At 51.6% G+C, this 19,553-nt stretch overlaps 3 protein-coding genes and 1 non-coding gene across 11 annotated transcripts; 2 read left to right on the top strand and 2 right to left on the bottom strand.

Moving 5' to 3' along the window:
* Window positions 1-4,313: 4,313 nt before the first annotated feature.
* Window positions 4,314-9,633, bottom strand: EIF2B4 (eukaryotic translation initiation factor 2B subunit delta). 6 transcript variants are annotated; one of them, XM_065890698.1, is made up of 14 exons: window positions 9,599-9,629; window positions 9,197-9,221; window positions 9,125-9,132; window positions 8,719-8,850; window positions 8,317-8,520; window positions 7,971-8,053; window positions 7,692-7,783; window positions 7,345-7,459; window positions 7,067-7,143; window positions 6,273-6,375; window positions 5,910-6,037; window positions 5,594-5,771; window positions 5,016-5,196; window positions 4,314-4,553 (listed from the first exon to the last, which is right to left on the bottom strand). In XM_065890698.1, the coding sequence occupies exons 1-14, from the start codon at window positions 9,627-9,629 to the stop codon at window positions 4,354-4,356; spliced, it is 1,557 nt and encodes a 518-aa protein (XP_065746770.1). In that variant the 3' UTR covers window positions 4,314-4,353. The 6 variants fall into 6 exon arrangements, with proteins under 6 accessions (XP_065746770.1, XP_065746768.1, XP_065746769.1 ...); XM_065890696.1 differs by lacking the exon at window positions 9,125-9,132 and having other exon boundaries at window positions 8,317-8,523; window positions 8,719-8,854; window positions 9,178-9,221; window positions 9,599-9,633; XM_065890697.1 differs by lacking the exon at window positions 9,125-9,132 and having other exon boundaries at window positions 8,719-8,854; window positions 9,178-9,221.
* LOC136134249 (small nucleolar RNA SNORA8) lies at window positions 6,487-6,587 on the top strand. The gene has a single exon (XR_010656533.1). It is a non-coding gene; the product is annotated as a small nucleolar RNA SNORA8 (small nucleolar RNA).
* Window positions 9,634-9,848: 215 nt separating the features above from the next.
* SNX17 (sorting nexin 17) lies at window positions 9,849-15,683 on the top strand. Of its 3 annotated transcripts, none has more exons than XM_065890720.1 (15): window positions 9,849-10,086; window positions 10,580-10,654; window positions 11,683-11,800; window positions 12,322-12,386; window positions 12,667-12,777; window positions 12,889-12,979; window positions 13,143-13,230; window positions 13,475-13,544; window positions 13,837-13,929; window positions 14,026-14,229; window positions 14,368-14,493; window positions 14,657-14,734; window positions 14,891-14,965; window positions 15,058-15,099; window positions 15,192-15,683. In XM_065890720.1, exons 1-15 carry the CDS (start codon window positions 10,024-10,026, stop codon window positions 15,303-15,305), a joined length of 1,413 nt encoding a protein of 470 aa, XP_065746792.1. In that variant the 5' UTR covers window positions 9,849-10,023; the 3' UTR covers window positions 15,306-15,683. The 3 variants fall into 3 exon arrangements, with proteins under 3 accessions (XP_065746792.1, XP_065746793.1, XP_065746794.1); XM_065890721.1 differs by having other exon boundaries at window positions 10,024-10,086; window positions 10,580-10,618; window positions 15,192-15,305; XM_065890722.1 differs by lacking the exon at window positions 10,580-10,654 and having other exon boundaries at window positions 10,024-10,086; window positions 15,192-15,305.
* Window positions 15,684-15,790: 107 nt separating this feature from the next.
* ZNF513 (zinc finger protein 513) lies at window positions 15,791-19,498 on the bottom strand. Its single transcript, XM_065891430.1, has 4 exons — window positions 19,267-19,498; window positions 18,853-19,008; window positions 17,057-17,644; window positions 15,791-16,966 (listed from the first exon to the last, which is right to left on the bottom strand). The coding sequence occupies exons 1-4, from the start codon at window positions 19,319-19,321 to the stop codon at window positions 16,140-16,142; spliced, it is 1,626 nt and encodes a 541-aa protein (XP_065747502.1). The 5' UTR covers window positions 19,322-19,498; the 3' UTR covers window positions 15,791-16,139.
* Window positions 19,499-19,553: the final 55 nt, after the last annotated feature.

Below are 19,553 nucleotides of genomic sequence, written 5' to 3'. Positions count from 1 at the left end.
CGAGGAAGAGGCTGGAACACAGCAGAATGAAAAGATCGACCCGCTACCTCTCTAGGGGTGACCGCCTGCCCTTTCTCAGTCCTGGGCGTCGGGTAGCTTTCACCACTAGCCTGTTCGGGAAGCGAGCCCTGAGTTTCGTAAGGCTGAGGACTACGGTAGGTTCGCAGAGTCCGAGGGTTGCAATGTAGGCAGCGCCGCGGCCGGGACACAGGACGAGGTGTTACAGACACCGCGTGGGGAAAGAAGGCGAGACCCGAGGAGAGCAGAGATGGGGGATGCACGGTTGCCACCGTGGGTTAGGGAGGTGGGGACCACGACGGTTTCCGGAGGAGTTCAGGGGCTGGAGGTCGCGATGCTGTGCAGAGGCGGAAAAGCGGAGCCGGAGTTGGTTCCCAATATCTTAGTGCTACCGAAAAAGAAATGGGGTAGGGGGGTAGTAATCGTGGGGCCCCGCACATCCCGCTGTGGTACACTCACCCTCACCAAAGTCCTTCCGGAAGTCCAAGTTCGAAGATGGCGCCGCCTGTCTGGTCGCCGTTTTATGACGAAATCTGGTAGCTACTCTTCATTGACGACCCCCACCCCCCCGTGTACAAGGTAAACACGTGGGCTTGGTTGGGAGTTTGTGCCCCAGGACGTTTTCTATTAGACTATGTATCCCATAATGCAGTGCGGCGAGCGTCCCCGAGCCCTGTCGCAGCGGGCGCAGCTCCTGGACGCCGCTGCACGGCCTTATGGGAATTGCAGTGTCCCGAAGGGAACTGACGCCTGCGCGGTGATAGTCGTCGCGCCCCCGCCGGTTCCCACGCGGCTTCTACTCGAGCCTCGACAGTGCGAGTGTCCAGGCCTGAGTGTCGCTCCCGAGCGCGGAATCCTGGCTTTCTGTCGAGACTACCGGCCTGTGGCGGGCAGGGCCGGGCTGACTTGAGAATATTGACCTGCAGCCCCGCCGTCGAGCCGGAGACTGGGAGACAAAGGAATCCTTGCCTCGGGGGACGACTCCGGCTTCCCCCTCAGGGCAGCCTCCAGCAGATCCAGCCACTAGTGAAGTCAAGGATGGACCCAGGACGGAAACACAGTGAAAGGGAAGAGCAGTAGAAAAGCCTGGCATGGGGACGCTCTACTCAAGTGATCCTCGGGCTTGGACCCTCGCCTTGGTCGTAGGCCTTGCCCCACTCCCTCCCTGGGAAGTAGGAAGCTGCTGGAGAAAGAATGTAACAAACTTCCGCCCTTTCCTGAGGCATTTAAAGCTGTGTAAATCTCACAGGTCTCCATACACCGAATAGTGGAGTTCAGGATGTATAAACAAACAGGAAAGGGTGGGGTAAACCAGTCTTTCTCTTCCCAGATCATCTCATCTATTAAATTACCGTCGTTACACAAAACATTTAAGAAAAGCATGGGAGAAGCTAGCTAAGATTTAAAATCTAGAGCAAGGGGGGCTCCCGTCCCATTTGCCCTAAGTGGCCTAAAGACAGCTAAGGCTGCGCTGTGGCTTAGGACTGACTCCTTTCTGAGAGTGCAAAATCGGGTGCAGTCGAGGCTGCAGTTCCTCTAATACGGGGTATCTACAATGCTTGTCCGATGAACAGCTCTCAACTTGACAACTTCAAGCATTTATTTTTCTATTAAAATTTTTTTTCAAGCATTTATTTCTGTAATGAACAAATCTGACTCTTCTCCATTCCTGTTGCCTCAGATTAGACTATCTTTGACTACCCCTAAAGCAAAATCTTTTTTATACTAATAATTGTATTTATTTTGGGGATAAGACATTCACATGGCTGAAAATTCAAAAGATACATAGGATATAAAGTGAAGAGTACCTTTCACCTGTCTCCAGCCTCCCAGACCACATCCACCCAGGCAGTTTTCTTGTTACAGGTCCAAGATACTTTCTGTATTTATACACATGCAAATACATATATATCTCCCCCACACACACACACCTTTTTTTTTTAAACTTTTGGCCACGCTGCACATGTGGGATCTAGTTCCGCAGCCAGGGAATCTTTCCCCTTTTTAATTCAAACAGCAACTACACACACTGTCCTGCACCTTACTTCTTTTGAGTGTACCTTGGAGACTATTCCATTTCTCTATATAAAAACCTTCCTTATTCTTTGTTATGATTGCTTAGTATGTAATTATATGAATGTAGTAATAATTAGCCCTTATTATTAATGGATATCCAGGTGGTTTCCAGTCTTTTGCTATTATAAACAATGCTGCTATAAATAACTCTGTATCTAAGCTACTTCAAATGTGCAACTATATGGCTAGCATTAAGTTCCTAGAAGCAGAATTGCTGGACCAAAGTTTAGGTGCATTTGTGATTTTGATTGATAGGCAATCTCTTTTTAATTGATCTGGTTCTCTGCCTCTAATCTCTACCAGCTACCAGCTAAAGCACAGAGCTGACCCTGTTGAACCTCTGCTTAATTTTGATGATTAAGTGGTATGCTCAATATGTAAAAAACCATGAATTTATCATAATCTTTATAGAGAGAAAGCCAAAAATTCAACAACTTCTCATTGTATGCCACTGGAAGTAACCAGTGATCAATCCTGAAAACTGGCAATTCAAAGGAAAGAATTAAACATTTATCTTGCCTTTCCAGTATGGACTGTAATTCAGAATAGTAACTGATGAGAGGGAGTTCTTTATAGAAGATTATTAGCTAGTACGTATGGAATGATGTAATTAGGAAAAATAAATTTACCATGTTGCATCCTCTAATGAAATAATTCAGGCAACAATAAAAGTGGATGAAACCACTAAATCAAAGTTTGTTGGGAAACTTTAAAACACCTGGACCCTTTCATCACTGAAAATGGACCAACCAACCTGATGACAAGGCAGTATGAAACATACTCAACCTGGTTCCTGGCACAAGTCTATGTCATGAGAAAAGAAGGGGCGGGGTTGGAGAGACTGCTTTTGATTACAAAAAATTTAAGACAAAATAACGACATGTAATATATGGATTTGTTTGGATCCTGATTCAACAGTAAAAAGCTGCTTTTGAGACCATCAAGGAAATTTGATTATGGCTTGGACAATAAGGAAGAGTTTAATAAGTGTAATGACATGGTAAGCTTCCATATTTTTTAGAGACATAATGACGTTTGGAGGAGTAAAACGATATTATGACTGGGATTTGCTCTAATACAACTTCAGCAAGGAAAACAAGGGAAACAAAAAAAGCATATGTGGCGAATCTTGATAATTACTACATTTGGTGATGGGGATTCTTTGTATAGTTCACTGCACTTCTATGCTGCTTGAAATTTTTCAATAAAACATACACACACATACATACACACGCACACACACACAAAATGGATGACTCTAACATATTTTTTAGGCTAACCACAATGGTTAGACTCTCACAATCTGGACCCAATCCAACCTACGTCAGCAGCTGTATCACTAATTGTCCACATAAGCCGAGGTTCTAGCTTTACCACACTACTTGACACTTTGGAATTGGCCAGTCATTTTAAGGCCTATTCTGTAGTCTAAGTTATTTCCTCTGTTCACCTGCGTTCTCATTCTTTTCCAACTGGGAAACTTCTTATCCTTCAAGGACTAGGTCAGATGTTACCTGTGAAGTCTTCTCCAACCTCACTAGATCTCCTGGCAACATCCTGGGTTGCTTCCAATGAACTCTGTTCATACTACTAGTAGAATGTATCTCATACTGTAGATGTCATCTGTCTTCCTCCATCATGATGAGTACTCCTTAATGGCAGATAGCGTAAAAATTACGGGCACAGTCTCTAGATCCAGAATGCCGGAGATCACATGCCGGTTTAGTTAGTGTTACCTTGGGCAAGTAACTTAACCTCTCTGTGCCCCAGTTATCTCATCTATAAAATCGCACTTCATAGAGTGGTATTAATCTTCCTAAATGGATAAAACGGGACTACAACAGTTTGTGACACACAGTAAATACTCAATACTAAGGATACAAAATATTAATATATTAATGTGTAACTATTTAATGTAAATATCAATATATTGGTTTAACTTAAATATTAATGTAATAATAATACTAAAATACTAAGGATAGGACTCTTATTTGTCCTTATTATACTCTTCCTCATATCTAGCTCAGTGTCTGGCACATAGATACTCAATAAATGGTTGATGACTTGGATAGTTTATGGTCTCCATACTGACCTTCACTTTGGCCCCAAAGCACTGGCATGGAGGTTGGTAGCAGGTGCTAAGAGGGGCTGGACAGTCTGGTCTCCTAACCTAAGCGGTGGCAATGCTAAAAGAGATAAAAGGCAGCAGAGTTGCTAAGTGTAGGGAGTATGTCATTTATTGACCCTGTGTTCACCCACTCACTGGTCACTACTCTTGACTCGCAGCACAACAGGTACAGAACTGCAAGGGATCATGCCCAGCTCCGTGATCACCAGATCCACCAGTTCTGGGGGGGTCACATCATAGACCAGATTCAACAACCGTAGGGACGAGTGGTTCTGCCAGTCAGCCAGGGCCACACGTTCTCCTCGCTCACACAGCAGATCGTCAGGGTCATCTGCAATGGGAGGTGTACCCTTTTATGCACTTTTAAAAAATAACCTGTGGGCTTCCCTTGTGGCACGGTGGTTAAGAATCCACCTGCCAATGCAGGGGACATAGGTTCAAGCCGTGGTCCAGGAAGATCCCACATGCTACGGAGCAACTAAGCCCGTGTGCCACAACTACTGCGCCTGCGCTCTAGAACCCGTGAGCCACAACTACTGAAGTCTGCACACCTAGAGCCCGTGTCCGCAGTGAGAAGCCCGCGCACTGCAATGAAGAGTGACCCCCCCACTCGCCGCAACTAGAGAAAGCTCGCGCACAGCAACGAAGACCCAACGCAGCCAAAAATAAATAAATAAAATAAATTTATAAAAAAATAAAAAGAAAAAATAAGTTGTACTTCAACCTCCCCTCTCCCTCCCAAATCTTCTCAGGTCCCTGGAACCTTCTCTCCTGCCCTCCTGGGCCTCCTTACCTAGCTCATTAGAGACAAAGGCATCAGTCTGCACACGCTCACAAAACTTGTATGTTTCACAGCAGACCAGCACTGGCACATTATGGGCCCGTGCCACCAGGGCCAGCTGTGCTGTCCCTACCCGTGACATCACAGACCCGTTGGCCAGGAGTGCATGAGCTCCCAACAGCACCTTAGAAACCTATTTTGGAGAGTGGAGAGGAGGAAAAAAAATGTCATGTGTGACCAACGCAGAATAAGGTTCCCAACTCTTACCCAGGACAGCAATATTAAGGCAACGGGTAACAAATCTTAACAAAGGCTCTTGGAAAACACCTGACCGCTGATTCACCGCACCACCCACAGGAAAGCTAAACTCTTTTGTCCTGTTCCCTCTCAGCGGCTACTAGTTTTATATAAGGTTCTTGCAATAGGTAGACATGCTGTATAACGTGCTGTAGATGCTTCTCCTACTAAATATAAACACAGCTGTATAATTCTAGTATTTCTAGACAATTGCAACGTTGGGAAGGCGAGACTATGTCTATACTACTATACCCTTTTACTCCAACTTTGGAGTTCTTTTCCTCTGCCCTCACCTCTGGGAGCACATAGGAAGCTGCAGGAATCAGCAGGTAGGAGGCAGGGACCCCAGCACGGACCAGAAAACGTAGTGTGTGCTTTCCCTCCAGCCGTGGCCGGCTGTCCACCACTACCACCCGAAACCGCCGGCCGTTAGCCCAAGCCTCCTGAAGAATTCGTGATACCAGAGATGAGCTAGAGTGAATGGAGAGGAGGATTCAGTTATAGATGTCACTGACTGATGGTCAGCTCATTCCTAAAGGGCAAAGGGGCAGTTCCTTCTTCAAATCATTTCACTCCCCAATTTTCTCAGTCACAGGGTCTGGCCCATACCATCCATATACCAGGATTACATCTCCATTACTGATCTTCTCATAAGCAAAGCGTGAGATTGCCTCAGCTGCAAGCACAATCTTCTCTTTCACATATCGATCGATGGCTGCTCGAAGTTCTGACTTGGCCTAAATGGAGCAAGATACTTATGGAAAAAGAAACAGACACAGCCCTTTGATTATCATGCTGGATGCTTGAATATGCACATAATGACAGGCCTAAAAGGGGCCCAGGTCAGACAGACCCACCACCTCCTTAACCCTTGACCAGGCAGACCAGAGAGTTGCCCCTTCTGGAAGCCCCGAACATGTTTCCAGCTCTATCCCCCAGGTGCATGCCTCGCTCATTCCTCATACTCATCACCTCCTCTTCCCGCTTGGAGCTGCTCACACCCGTGATCTCCTTGTTAAGGAACTTGATGGCGTTGTACATGCTCGCTGACAGGGGACGGCACTGAGTCAGGAAGCTACAAAAACAACACCTTGCATCTGTGCAACTCTTCACAGCTTACAAAGCTTTCACGTTTAAAAACATTTTTTTTAAAGAGAAGACAGAAAAATGAAAATAGAGGTAGAAGAGCAAGAAAAAGGCTCCAAGTGCAATATACATTCAGTATTTGGCATCGTTGGTTTTCTTGGCTTTGTGCATGTTAGACCTGGTATTTCTACTGATACAGTATTCTTATAGTTTCTCATACTGTTCAGTTTGACAGTCCTCAATAGTAACTAATACTAATTTTCTAGGGTGTCAAATTCAGAACCAGACAGATCCATCTCCTGACCCTAAACATGGTCCTAAAGTAAATTGCTTGAGGAAATTAGATCCCAAAGATTACAGGTGGGGAATTTTGAAGTGTGTCCACGTTTCACTGGAGATCAAAGAAGCCTAACTAAAAGAATTGTAGGCTGACTCACATGACAACTTCTTTTTGAAAGGGTTTTTTATCTTGAAGATTATGAGTTTGGAGGAACTAAGGTGATTGGCAGTGGAAAGAATCAGAACGTGTGAAATTCCTTGAAAATTTATTGACTTAAATAACTTTGTGTTACACATAAAAAAAAAACCCTTTATGCTTTGAAAAAAAGAAAAAGAAAAAGGGTCTAAGAAAAGGTCTGAGCAAGGTGGGGTGGGAGTGGATGTGCAGTGGTCATCCTTACCTGAAGTAGGGCTTTAGTTTATTCACTAGGTCCCTTGACAGTTCTTCACTGGGAGGTGTGGTATAATCCTGAATCACCTGTAGGGTACACAAGTTGATCAGCAAAATGCGCCCTAACAAAAGTCTCTGAAAGGGGGCCAGGGTAAGCTTCTCTGAGGAAAGTCTTCTGAGGGTGGAGTCATTCCCTCTTCCCCCCAGAGATTACTCTGGGTGAGAGAAGCCGGGGTAGCGTTGGGGAAGGTGAGGCTGGATCATAAGAGGTAACAAGATGGGACATACCTGCTGCAAGGCACGAAGCAAGGCAATGCACCGGGCATTGGAGCCACTGACCAGGCCCTGGGAGTACTGCAGGCCGAGTCGCACCATGGCTGGGTGGATCACAGAGGATGGGATGCTGATGGGATGGCGGTGTCACACACTTTGCAAGAGAAGTTGAGCACCTACCGCCCACCTTCCCCTGATGAAAAGGAACCTCCTTCACTCGCACAGACACCCCCATTTGAAGAAGCACGCCTTGTGTTCGTGCTTCTTTCCACAGATCCAACCTCAAGTTTCCAGTCACTTTCAAAACAGAATTACTAAAACTCCTCATGCTTAAAAGTTATGACAATTTCATAAGCTCCTACCTCATAAACTGGGTTAGAGAGTTTTGTCTGCTGTACTGGGGTAGGTGGGAGAAGAGACTGACTTTGGATCCATAATCCTTTCGTGTAGGAACCTTGACAAAACAGGGGAACAGGACCAAGGGCCCAGAGTTTAAAACTGTGGGATAATGCTGGGAAGGAAGAAGATGGTGAGCCAAATACCCATACTTTTCCAGGGTCTCACTTCGCCCCGAGCACCTCTCCTCCCTCTATTCCATCTCCCTAGGCTCTTTCTGGCCACACACCAAACCCACTTCCTACCTGCTGTCGTTCTGGTTTTTTAACAAGCCTCCTCAGAAGCGTGGGGTCATCAACCTGACTATGCTCGGGTAGACGCTTCACTCCTAGAAGATAACAATTGTGTTTTCAAGACACTGTAGGTGATAATGAGAAATCTGCTTTCAGGGCATAAGGGACATCAAGAAAGATTTGAGAGAGAGATGGAAAAAAACAGGAGAAAAAAGTAGAAAAAGAAACGGGTAGGATGAGGTTAAGGAGAGAATTGTGAACTCTGGGAACCAAGGTGAAAATTGGGAGCTGTTTTACTGTGGGGAAGCCTGAGCTAACATAGGCATTTGAATCAACAGAGGTCTTGAAGTGAAGATACCTGAGGGGGTTTCTCCAGCTGTGCTGGGGCAGGCCTGAGGAGGTGGCCCTCCTTGGTCCCCTTTTCTTGCCTGCTTCAGGGCCCGCTCAGCCTCCTGCTTGGCCCGCCTTTCAGCTCGAAGTTCAGCCTTACTCCGACCTGCTGGAACTTTCTCCTTGGCACTGCCCAACTGACTGTCCAGTCCAGGCAGGTCTTTGGTCGGGCCTGCTGAAGGTAGAAGGAAGAGGTGCCCAAGCCCTAGGTAGGTAATAGCTATGCCCCAACCAAAGCTTCTTTTCCTGTTTATCTAAACTTTTTCCCTTTTTACTTGTGCAAACCAACTTTGTCCTGTCTCCCCCTCTTCTCTCCCACCACATCCCTTTACCAGCTCCACACCCCGGCCCTTTAAAAAAGCCCCCGCACCTTGACTTTGGGCTGCAGATACAGCAGAGCCAGTTTCTGGTTCTGCCCCCTTTTCCTCCTTCCGTTTCTTCTTCTGCTGTTTCTTTTCCTTCCGAAGTTGCAGCTTTTCTTCTTGGGTCATCTCCCTCCCCCCTGCCTAAGACACAGACATAGAACACTAACCTTCCCCAACAATTCCAAAAATGAATAAACACTACTGGATACTTACTAGTCTCCCACAGGATCCCTAATCCTTCCTAAGTCTCAGAAGCTACCTGTTACGAGCTTAGAGCCCACAGGGATCGAAGTTTCTCCTGCAGATCACAGTCACATTACCATTAGGGCTGAAAAAGCTCTGTAAAATCTCTTGGCTTTACCAAGAAATAAAGTGAAACGGGGATGAAGATTGGGTCGGAACGAAGTTGACACGGGCTCCTGCGTACCGCCTGACAGGCGGCTAGGGAGGGCACCCGCACTTACCCCAGGCCGAGGAACAAGCTCCGCCTTCATCCCAGATCCCAAGTCTGCATCAGAAAACAGGGCACAAAGTGAACCAGAGAGGCTCTGGGAGGGTTTGCGGGGACACGTATTCGGCGCTGCTGGCTGCTGGGTCTGCATGACCACGGGTCGCCACCAGGCGGGAGGTGAGCCGGGGATCGGCGTGGGGGACGCAGTGCGCGGCAGGATCAAAGGGAAGGGGGGCGGGGGAAGGAAGAAGCACGCACACCTCCCGGAGGAACAAGCCGGTACGCGGCACGGAGTGCGCCCGAGGCAGTGCGGACCAGAGTCCGGCGTGGCGCGGGAACCGAACGACAGGGCCCAGAGGTACTCAGGGCCCATCAGTAGCCGTCCGAGGCCCGTCCGCTCGCGTACCTGTTTGTGTGCCCGGCCCTTCACTCACCCTCGCGAACAGCCACGGCCGCGGCAGCCATCATCCTCCGTCCGGGGCTCCGCCTGCCTGGGTCACAGGGACTACAAGCGCCCCCTGGGCCGACAGCCACGGCGTGCAGCCCCAACCGGACTACAAGCCCCGGAGTGCTCTGGGGCTCTGCCCCTGGCTACGGGTCGCGATAAGGGCCTTTTCAGCTTTGGGCTCCCAATCCCGGCTGTCGGCTCTTGCCCTTTAGACTACAGTTCCCAGGATGCCGGGGGCGCTGCGCCCCAGAGCGGACTTCCCCAGCCCTTCCCACCTCTGATCGCAAGTCCCCCCCCCGCCCCCCAAAATGGCGAGCGAGGCTGCGGGGACGTGCTGAGGAGCGGAGGCGAGCGTGCAAAGCCGCTGTGGCCCTCAGAGTCCGGACCCGGCCGGGCCCTGCCGCAGGGAACATGCACTTTTCCATTCCTGAAACCGAGTCCCGCAGCGGGGACAGCGGCGGCTCCGCCTACGTGGTGAGGAGCGGCCGGAGCCCGGCCGGGTAGGGGCGGGGATAACGGGCCGGAGCCCTCTCCGAGCGGCCTCCGAAGTCTGGCCGCCACCTTTCGGGCCTGGTGACAGGCCGCCGAGTCCCGACGGCCTCGATGGGAGCTTATATTACGTCTCAGATTCATTCAAAGGTCGCCCCAGCTCCTGTAGGTCCTTTGTTCGGCCGCATCGCCTCCCCCGGCTGGGCCGCGGCTACTCTGGTGGGCGTCCCTGGCCTCTTGGGGAGGAAGACTGCAGCCTGAGCGCCCGGGTTTTCCCCGACTGGCCCTCCTGCTTTGGGACCTGGCTCTGGGGAAAATCGGCTGGCCACCTTTGGAAGATCTCGGCGCGTTGCTCAGGCGGAGCTGTGGCAGGCAACTTCCGGCCAGGGTTCTCAAGCCCCGCCAAAATGGCGAGCGAGGCGAGCGACCCTAAACGAGACCGCGACCCTAAACTGCTTGCCTGCTTTTGTGTTCTCAGGCCTATAACATTCACGTGAATGGAGTCCTGCACTGTCGGGTGCGCTACAGCCAACTCCTGGGGCTGCACGAGCAGGTGGGACTAGCACCCCTGCCTTGAGGCTGCTTCAAGCCCTTTTCTACACCTGGGCATCAGTGTCTCCATTTCCCTCCCCGTCGCTTTCTCGTAGGCTGTAGTTCCCCTTTAATCACTGCCACAGGGAAGGATTTGATTTGGTGCTTATCGTCTGACATTTCCGGGGAACTCCCAGGGAGCTTAATGTCTGCCCCTAACTGCTCCTCCCTATACTCACATACTCCCTCCTTTCTTCTCTGTCCCCATCTTACACAGCCTGTACATTGCCTGTGCCTGTGCATAAAGAAAACGACAACCCTACCCCCTAAGCTGCCAAAGCACTTTCCTTCTGTCATCTGAGCTGCAACTTGAAATTCTTTTTCCTGCTCATATTGATACAAACCATTCACCAATTTCTGTCTGTGTTCCTTGACTCACCTGAGCGGGTGTAGCTGTTCCAGCTATCCTTATGTGTCTGTGATGTAATGTTTCTCTGTTCTCCTCACCAGATTCTGAGCTCTGTATTTAACTCGGTACAGAGTCCTGGTTTTACTGATAACTAGTTGTGCAACCCTGAGCAAGTTACCTGATTTCTTTGGGCCTCAGCTTCTGCAACTGAAAAATGGAGTCATTGATCTGCAAAGTCCCTTTAAGTCCTAAAATACTTCATGAATATATTTAGCTATTCCTTAACTGTGCACATAAACTTTCCTTACAAAGCCTTTTGCTTCCTATGAGGGTTCAATGAACACAGCTTTGCTAGATAAGCAAGGGTCTCCCTAGGCCCTGGCCCTATACAAACCTTTCCCACACTGTGGAGGAACAGACTTGTACACTGTAAGATTGGAAAAAACATATATCTAGGACAGAGGAACAGCTCCCTTGGGATGCTGCCCCTGCCAAAGGAATGATTTCCTGGATGACCAGGGTAGATAGGGGAGCAGGGACTAAGGAAAGGGAAGGGGAGCCCAAGAGAACATTATGAATGTCGATTGCCTCTTCTCATTTGCTATGTTTATGTGAAGAGTTGTATCTCTTTCTCCAAATAGCTTCGGAAGGAATATGGGGCCAATGTGCTTCCTGCATTTCCCCCAAAGAAGCTTTTCTCTCTGACACCCGCTGAGGTAGAACAGAGGAGAGAGCAGTTAGAGAAGTACATGCAAGCTGGTGAGTGGTTGGAGGGAACTTCAGGCTGACTCTGTTGAGGACTATGGAGAGAGACTCAAAACAGCTGATTTTGTAGAAGGTCCTGAAGGAATCTGTAGATCTGGGAAGCCTACTGTTTTATCTATTATTTAATTAGCAAAAGTAAATAGCATGCAAGGATGCTGTGGTATCTAGGTACGAGCAAAGCAATTTGGGCACTGACATCTATGAGAAATACTAATATAGCACTAACTAGTCTTAAAGCAGTTTTGATCGGTGGGGAGAACTTAACTTGTATCTGATGTGCTTTAGATGAACATTATTTTTCCCTGGTTCTATAGACTGGACTCAACTAGATGGTAGCCAAGGGTGGGGCAGGTGAAGAATTTATGCAAACAGCGAGTGAGGTGAGGCCAGTTGGGAGATGGGACAAGCCACCATCAGCCCAGGAAAGGGGACCTGGGGGGCCTGCCAAAAAGAGAACTGGGGGGATCCAAGAGGGAATCATAAGTTATTAGAACATCATTCTCTTGTCCCCACAGTTCGGCAAGACCCATTGCTTGGGAGCAGTGAGACCTTCAATAGTTTCTTGCGTCGGGCACAACAGGTAAGGCTTTGGATGGGACCAAGTTTTAAGGGAAGCACCTTCCTGCAGGGCCACATCATTTTAATGAGGTGGGTACAGAGGAGCCATCCTGGCACCTTTCTGTATGGAATGGGGCTTCTGCTGTACCAGTGAAATCAAGGAAACCCAGTCTATAATTAGACAGCTGAGAATAAAGTCACCAGAGGGACCTACAATACAACATAGTGGGGAAGGGCCAGAGCTGGACGCTGGGCATGTTGTTAACAAAGTGCCTCCCATTCCCGTGTATGCTCACAACCAGGAGACACAGCAGGTCCCAACAGAAGAGGTCTCCTTGGAAGTGCTGCTTAGCAACGGGCAGAAAGTTCTGGTCAATGTGCTAACTTCAGATCAGACTGAGGATGTCCTGGAGGTGAGGCGCTTGTTCTGCACTGCTCCTCCTCCCCCTGCACCCCAGGTTCCCAGGCTTGGGGTGATGGGAACCATCCAGCATGATGAGCTGTATTTCCTTCCTTATTCCTAGGCTGTGGCTGCAAAGCTGGATCTTCCAGATGACTTGATTGGATACTTTAGTCTCTTTCTAGTTCGAGAAAAAGAGGATGGAGCCTTTTCGTGTGAGTTTGTCTGGACTTTACAGCTTCCCTCTGTTTCCACTAGTGAACATGCCTATCTCCCCCAAGAATGTGGCATTTCCCCAGGGCCTCTCGCTTGATTTCCCTCCCCTGAGTTTCATGACATTTTCTTTTTCTTTTCTTTTCTTTTTTTTTAAACCCATAGTTGTACGGAAGTTGCAAGAGTTTGAGCTGCCTTATGTGTCTGTTGCCAGTCTTCGGAGTCAAGAGTATAAGATTATGCTAAGGAAGAGGTCAGGGCTGGGCTTGGAGGAGGTAGAGGGTGCTGGACTGGATTATGGGGCCACGTATTGAGACAGAATAATCTGGACAAGGGGGTAGTGCTGGGTGTTTCTACCAGGCCTCCCAAGCTTCCTCCAACTGTATCACCATTAGCCCCATAGTTCCAGATTGCTCCGGTTTTGCCCCTTTTCCATTCTGCCTCTTGCCTTCCCCCAGCTTAGCCCCATTACCCCTTTCCACCCCTTGGCCTCACAGTTATTGGGACTCTGCCTATGATGACGATGTCATGGAGAACCGGGTTGGCCTGAACCTGCTTTATGCTCAGGTGAGCTTGGAGCTGCCTCAGAACCCTTCCCCTGAAAATGGCTCTGGTGTCCCTCTGCCAAGAAAACTTTCGTATCTTTACTGCCAGTTCATGGGGAAGTTTCTAGAATACTCTCAGGGCATCTGGCACAACCTCTACTCTCCCTGCTTTGTAAGCTGATATGGTCAAGGACTCAACTGCAAAGAGCTTGCTCAAATGTGGGGTGAGGGGTCAGGCTGGACAGAGGTAACTGGACACTCTTTGGGTCTCTGAGTGGGAGCCCCGAACACCCCACCCCTTGTCTCCGCTGCAGACAGTATCAGACATTGAGCGTGGGTGGATCCTAGTCACCAAGGAGCAGCACCGGCAGCTCAAATCACTGCAAGAGAAGGTCTCCAAGAAGGAGGTGAGCCCTGCCTCCCTGTCTCCCTCCAAGGGGTTGCTTCCTCTGGGCTGTCCCACTTCCCCTCCTGACCCGTCCCGCCTGCTGACTGGGTTTCAGTTCCTGCGGCTGGCCCAGACGCTGCGGCACTATGGCTACTTGCGCTTTGATGCCTGTGTGGCTGACTTCCCGGAGAAGGACTGTCCAGTGGTGGTGAGCGCAGGCAACAGTGAGCTCAGCCTCCAGCTCCGCCTGCCTGGCCAGCAACTCCGTGAAGGCTCCTTTCGGGTCACCCGCATGCGGTGCTGGCGGGTCACCTCCTCTGTGAGTGGGGGTAGGAGGGGGAGACCTTTGGGATGGAGGCCCGGCAAGCCTTGAGCTTCGGGAATGGGCTGGAGTGGGTCAGGGAGAGGCACATCGGTCAGAATGAGCTCAGCCTAATTCTTACCCTTCCTCTCCCAGGTGCCACTGCCCAGTGGAGGCACAAGCAGCCCAGGTCGGGGCCGGGGTGAGGTGCGCCTGGAACTGGCTTTTGAATACCTCATGAGCAAGGACCGGCTACAGTGGGTCACCATCACCAGCCCCCAGGTGTGAGCCCACCCTCAGGCCTCCTCTGGAGCCCATTGCACCGTCTCTCTTAGATACCCAAGTCTAGGGCTTCCAGGACTCCATGTGAGTGGGAGCCCTTGTCTTAGGGGTGCTGGGCTCAGGATGGCCACCCAGTCAGGCTGAGCTCTCTCCTTGCCCTCAGGCTATCATGATGAGCATCTGCTTGCAGTCCATGGTGGATGAACTGATGGTGAAGAAATCCGGCGGCAGTATCAGGAAGGTAAGCGGCAAGCACAGACCAAGCGGCTGAGTGGTTGTGCTCTCCCTGCCTTTTGTCCTAGGTGTGATGCCTCTCCTGAGAGGGAGGAAGGGATTGGGATTCCAAAGGGGGTGATCAGCCCTTCTCAGCATCAGCACCTCATGTCTCCATCCCCAGATGCTACGCCGGCGGGTGGGGGGCACCCTGAGACGCTCAGACAGCCAGCAAGCAGTGAAGTCCCCACCGCTGCTTGTAAGTACTACTCCCTGGTCAGTCCCCCAGCCCCCAGGCCTTGCATCACCTCCCCAGTGAGGTCTCTGACACCTCTGCCTCCTCCTCCCCAGGAGTCACCTGATGCCAGCCGGGAGTCCATGGTCAAACTCTCAGTGAGTTTCCCACGAGGGTTGGTGAGGTTGGTGTTTGTAGGGGACCTTAGGGAGGCTTGAGCCCTCTGACCCCGACCCTGCCTTTATTACAGAGCAAGCTGAGTGCCGTGAGCTTGCGGGGGATTGGCACTCCCAGTACAGATGCCAGTGCCAGTGATGTCCACGGCAATTTCGCCTTTGAGGGCATTGGAGATGAGGATCTGTGATCTCCAGAGCTTGGATGTCTGCCCTCTACCCTGGAGGAGTGTTCAGAAACTTGCCCTGTGCCTGTATCCCCCAAACTGGGGTATTTTTCTTCGTATTGTCCCCTTTTCTCCTCGGCCAGGGGCCTCCTAACCTGCCTTCCCTTCCCCTCCCCAGGGCTGGCTATACAAAGGATCGCTCAGAGCTGGCCTTCAATGCCAAATTAGCATTTAGTATTTTGCACAAAGTCCACGGGACCATGGCTACCTGCCTGGGGAGGAACCACAACTCCCCCTAGGCTGCTTCTGGCTTCTCGGGGCCACAAGCCAAGGGGATGGGCAGAGGTCTGTGTATGGTCTGGCCCAGCTCCCCGTCATTAAACTCAGCCTGATTGCTGCCTACCTCTGGTTCCCTCTCACTGCCCCTGCTCCCCCCATCACAGCATGGATTGCTGTGCTACGGGTGAGGCCAAGCCGTGCTTGCCACTGCCAACTCAGCATAGACGTGGCTTTGTTAGTGTTTCCTTTATTATAAAGCACTGAAATAAGTTAAATAAACAGGTGCGAGGCTGGACAGTCCCCCAGCCAGTTCATCCACCGCCCCTGGGAGCAGTGGAGGTGGATACAGGGCCCTTCTCACTGAGCTTATGAAGTCGCATCAGTCAAGGCAAGGCCCCCCTGGTCCATATGGGCCCCCCGCCCATGGGGTTTGGACTGGTCCGTATAGTGCCTAGGTTAGTCTGTGTGGAGCCCCTGGCCAGCGGGGGAGGAAGGTAAAGGTGGCTTCTGGTCCATCTGTATAAAACATACAGGAGGGTCAGGGCTAATTCATAGAGCCCTAGGGGAGAAGGACCTAGTTCAGGGTGAGTCTGTGTGGAGAGCTCGGCTACCAGTGGCACCCAGGGCTGTTGGGCCCCGAGAGCTCAAAACAGAGGGGGGACTGTGAGGTGGCGCCCAGCCCTCAGAGGCAGAGAGGCCAGGCCCTCCTGCCCCACCGTGGCCGTGCACCTTCTGGTGGCGTTTGTAGTTGTCCCAGTGGCCCGTGGTATAGGCGCAGGTGGCACAGCGGAAGGGCTTCTCGCCCGTGTGCCGCAGCATGTGGCGTTTGAGGTTCATGCTCTGGTTGCAGCTGTAGTTGCAAAGACTACACCGAAAAGGTTTGTCCCCAGAGTGGATTCGACCGTGACGCTTGAGGTTGGCCAGGTTGCCACAGGCATAGGGGCAGAGGGGGCACTTGTAGGGCTTCTCTCCTGTGTGGACGCGCTGGTGCCGTTTCAGGTTATCCAGATGAGCAGAGGCATAAGGACAGCGGGCACAGCGGAAGGGCTTCTCACCACTGTGCGTCTTCATGTGCCGAGCCAAGTGGTTGGGATAGTGAGTGGCAAAGGGGCAGAGGCTACAGGCAAAGCCTTTGTCACTGGGGCCCTGGGGTCCACCACTGGCACCACTTCCAGTCTCTCCTCGCATGCAGCGCCCACACATGGCTGCTCCCAGCCGACTACCCTCCCCCTCTTCCAGCTCTTGTCCACAGTTCCGGCAGGTCCAAGGGAACAGCAGCTCTGGCAGTGGTTCTGATCCAGTCCCACATAGGCCTTCCCCTTCACTCCTCAGCTGCCCACAGTCCGGCAAGAAACTGGCACCGCCTGGTGGCACATGGAGGCTCAAATCTGGAAGCAGCAGGGCATCTGTAGAGACAGTGAGACCTGGGCTATGAATCCAAGTTCCCCTAAGGCCACCCACCCACGTCCCAGGTTCTTTGGTCCCTGGCTTTTTACCTTCAGGTCGCCGGGGCACTGCCCCCTCCTGCTCTGTGGGACTGGGAGGCCGGGCAGGACGTGGAGCACAGCAGCGGAAGCCACAGGTCGGGCAGGGAGGAGTGGGGGGCCCCGCATGGGTGCGCTGATGCCGCCTCAGGTTGCCCAGGCTGCTGCAGGCAAAGGGGCAGTGGGGACAGCGGTAGGGCTTCTCGCCAGTGTGGGTGCGAGTATGTCGCGTCAGGTTGACGAGCTGGGCTGAGGCGTAGGGGCAGCGGCCACAGCGGAACGGCTTCTCCCCGCTGTGTGTCTGCATGTGCCGCTTCAGGTGGCTCGAGTAGTGGGACACGAAGGCGCAGAGGCGGCATGAGTATAGTAGCCGTGGGGGCAGCGGGGGCCCCCCACCCGGCCCTCCTGCCCCACAACACGGCCCCTCACCTGTGGGCCCCCCACACAGCTGGCAGGCTGGGCCTGGCCTCTCACCCCTGGCCTCCCCTGGACCCCTGGCTGGCTCCTCAACTTCACTCTCCGCACTTAGTGCCCGGCCGCCCCCAGACTCGTCGTCGCTCAGCCCATAGGGAAGCCCAGGCCTGGCCCCCAGAGAGTCTCCTGGTGAGACAGACATGAGAAGAGACATCAACACAGGCTAGGAACAGACTCCAAACTCCCTTTCTCACTTGCGGTCTCCCCACTTGCTGGGCTCCACCCTTCTCTTCAATCAATGATCCTAAAAATTCAACACAAATCATCTACCTTCAAGTCTGGACTAACCTAGTGATGACAGAGTTGTACATAGGACCAATGAATGGAAAAAGATCAAGGGCTCACAGTGGGCCACATACTGAATCAATAATTAAATAATTAACTGATTCTTGGGATAAGTAAAAATACACAAGGCAGAGGCCTGATACCTTTTTCTAGTGCCTCTATCAGTAAGGACTCTTAGTTTTTATTTTATAACCACCTCCATACTATCTCAAGAGGCAAAATTTGGAGGGAAGGGCTTCCCTGGTGGCGCGGTGGTTGAGAGTCCGCCTGCCGATGCAGGGTACACGGGTTTGTGCCTCGGTCCGGGAAGATCCCACATGCCGCGGAGCGGCTGGGCCCGTGAGCCATGGCCGCTGAGCCTGCGCGTCCAGAGCCTGTGCTCCGCAACGGGAGAGGCCACAACAGTGAGAGGCCCACGTACCGCAAAAAAAAAAAAAAAATTGGAGGGAAGAGGAAACAAAGTAACACATGTAATACCACATCTAAGCCTAAAGGATGGATTCTCTTTTACATGGGTTTCCTCAATGACTTTCAAAATCATCCTTCAGAAGTGGCATTAGTGGATAGGTAGTGCAGCAAACTAGGTTGGGGTGATGCTAAGATCAAAGGGAAGAGGAATGTGGAAGGATATTTGAGAGCAGAGACTAATACCTCCATACAAGAAGAGTTTATGCTGCAGGTGAAAGGGAGTTAGATTAGATATAAGTACTAGCTTGAATGAGGTTGCTTCCCTGAACCTCTTAAAAATAAACTCATCTAAGGAATAAGCTAGGGAGTGGGATAGTTATTAAAAGGGCATTTACTTTTAACCAGTTGTTCCATGTGATTCCTCTACCGTCCTATTCATACCACCTTTGAACCAGGCCCCAGAACTTGACCTCAACAAGGTGATGGACCATCAGGCAAACGAAGAAATCTAGCTCAAATCTAAACTGAACCAGCCCCAGTGGCAGGAAACGGTGTTTTGCTCACTGGCACTATACTCTAACCCGCCTCCTAAAGGCTGAGGTTCCAGCGGTCACTTCCTTAAGTCAGTCCCCCAAACCCACCTTCAGAGTCTCTCTCGAAGCCCATGAGCTGGTCGCTGTTGCCGTCACCTTCCTCCTCTTCCTCTTCTTCCTCAAACTCCAGATCCTGGCCTAGTAGTAAATCACTCTCCAATACCAGGGCCCCGGGTCCTTCGTCGAGGGAGTCTTCAGTATCCACTGAAGAGGGGAAGAGGCTTGTAGATCCTCCCTCAGGAACTGTGCCCATCATTCGCACCCGGGGAGCCAGCCCTCGCAGACCGTACTTCCCGCACTCGTAGACCCTCTCGGGTTCCGTTAGTACCTCGATGGGAAGCTAGGAGTCCAGATCGCCCACCCCATCCCTCAAGAGTCCCCCTCCACCCAGACCTGAACCCACACCACTGACCCCACCCCCGCTCCTCCCCACCTCTCAGCCCCTGACCCCTGACCCCTGACCTTTGACCCCATCGCATTTCACGGGCTGCGGGTGGCTTTGCTTCCTTCGGGGCATCGTGACAGGCTCCAGCCCGACGCGCCTCCGGCCTGCGGCCGCCCGGCCCCGCCCCTCCCAATTCGGCCTGCCCGCCCTTCCTCTCAGGGCCCGCGGGCCGCCCCCATGCAGAGGCGCGGGCCCCGGGCAGCCCCCGGCCCTGGCCCCGGCGCCCAGCTCAGGCCGCTCCCGCCGCCGCCGCCGCCGCCGCCGCGTCCATTCATGGAGCCCCCTACCCCCGCCCTACGGAGAC

This window comes from Phocoena phocoena, chromosome 14, assembly GCF_963924675.1.
Source record: "Phocoena phocoena chromosome 14, mPhoPho1.1, whole genome shotgun sequence".
Taxonomy (NCBI): domain Eukaryota; kingdom Metazoa; phylum Chordata; class Mammalia; order Artiodactyla; family Phocoenidae; genus Phocoena; species Phocoena phocoena.
Note: the sequence above shows the minus strand (reverse complement) of the source record. Positions and strands in the feature narration are given on the sequence as shown.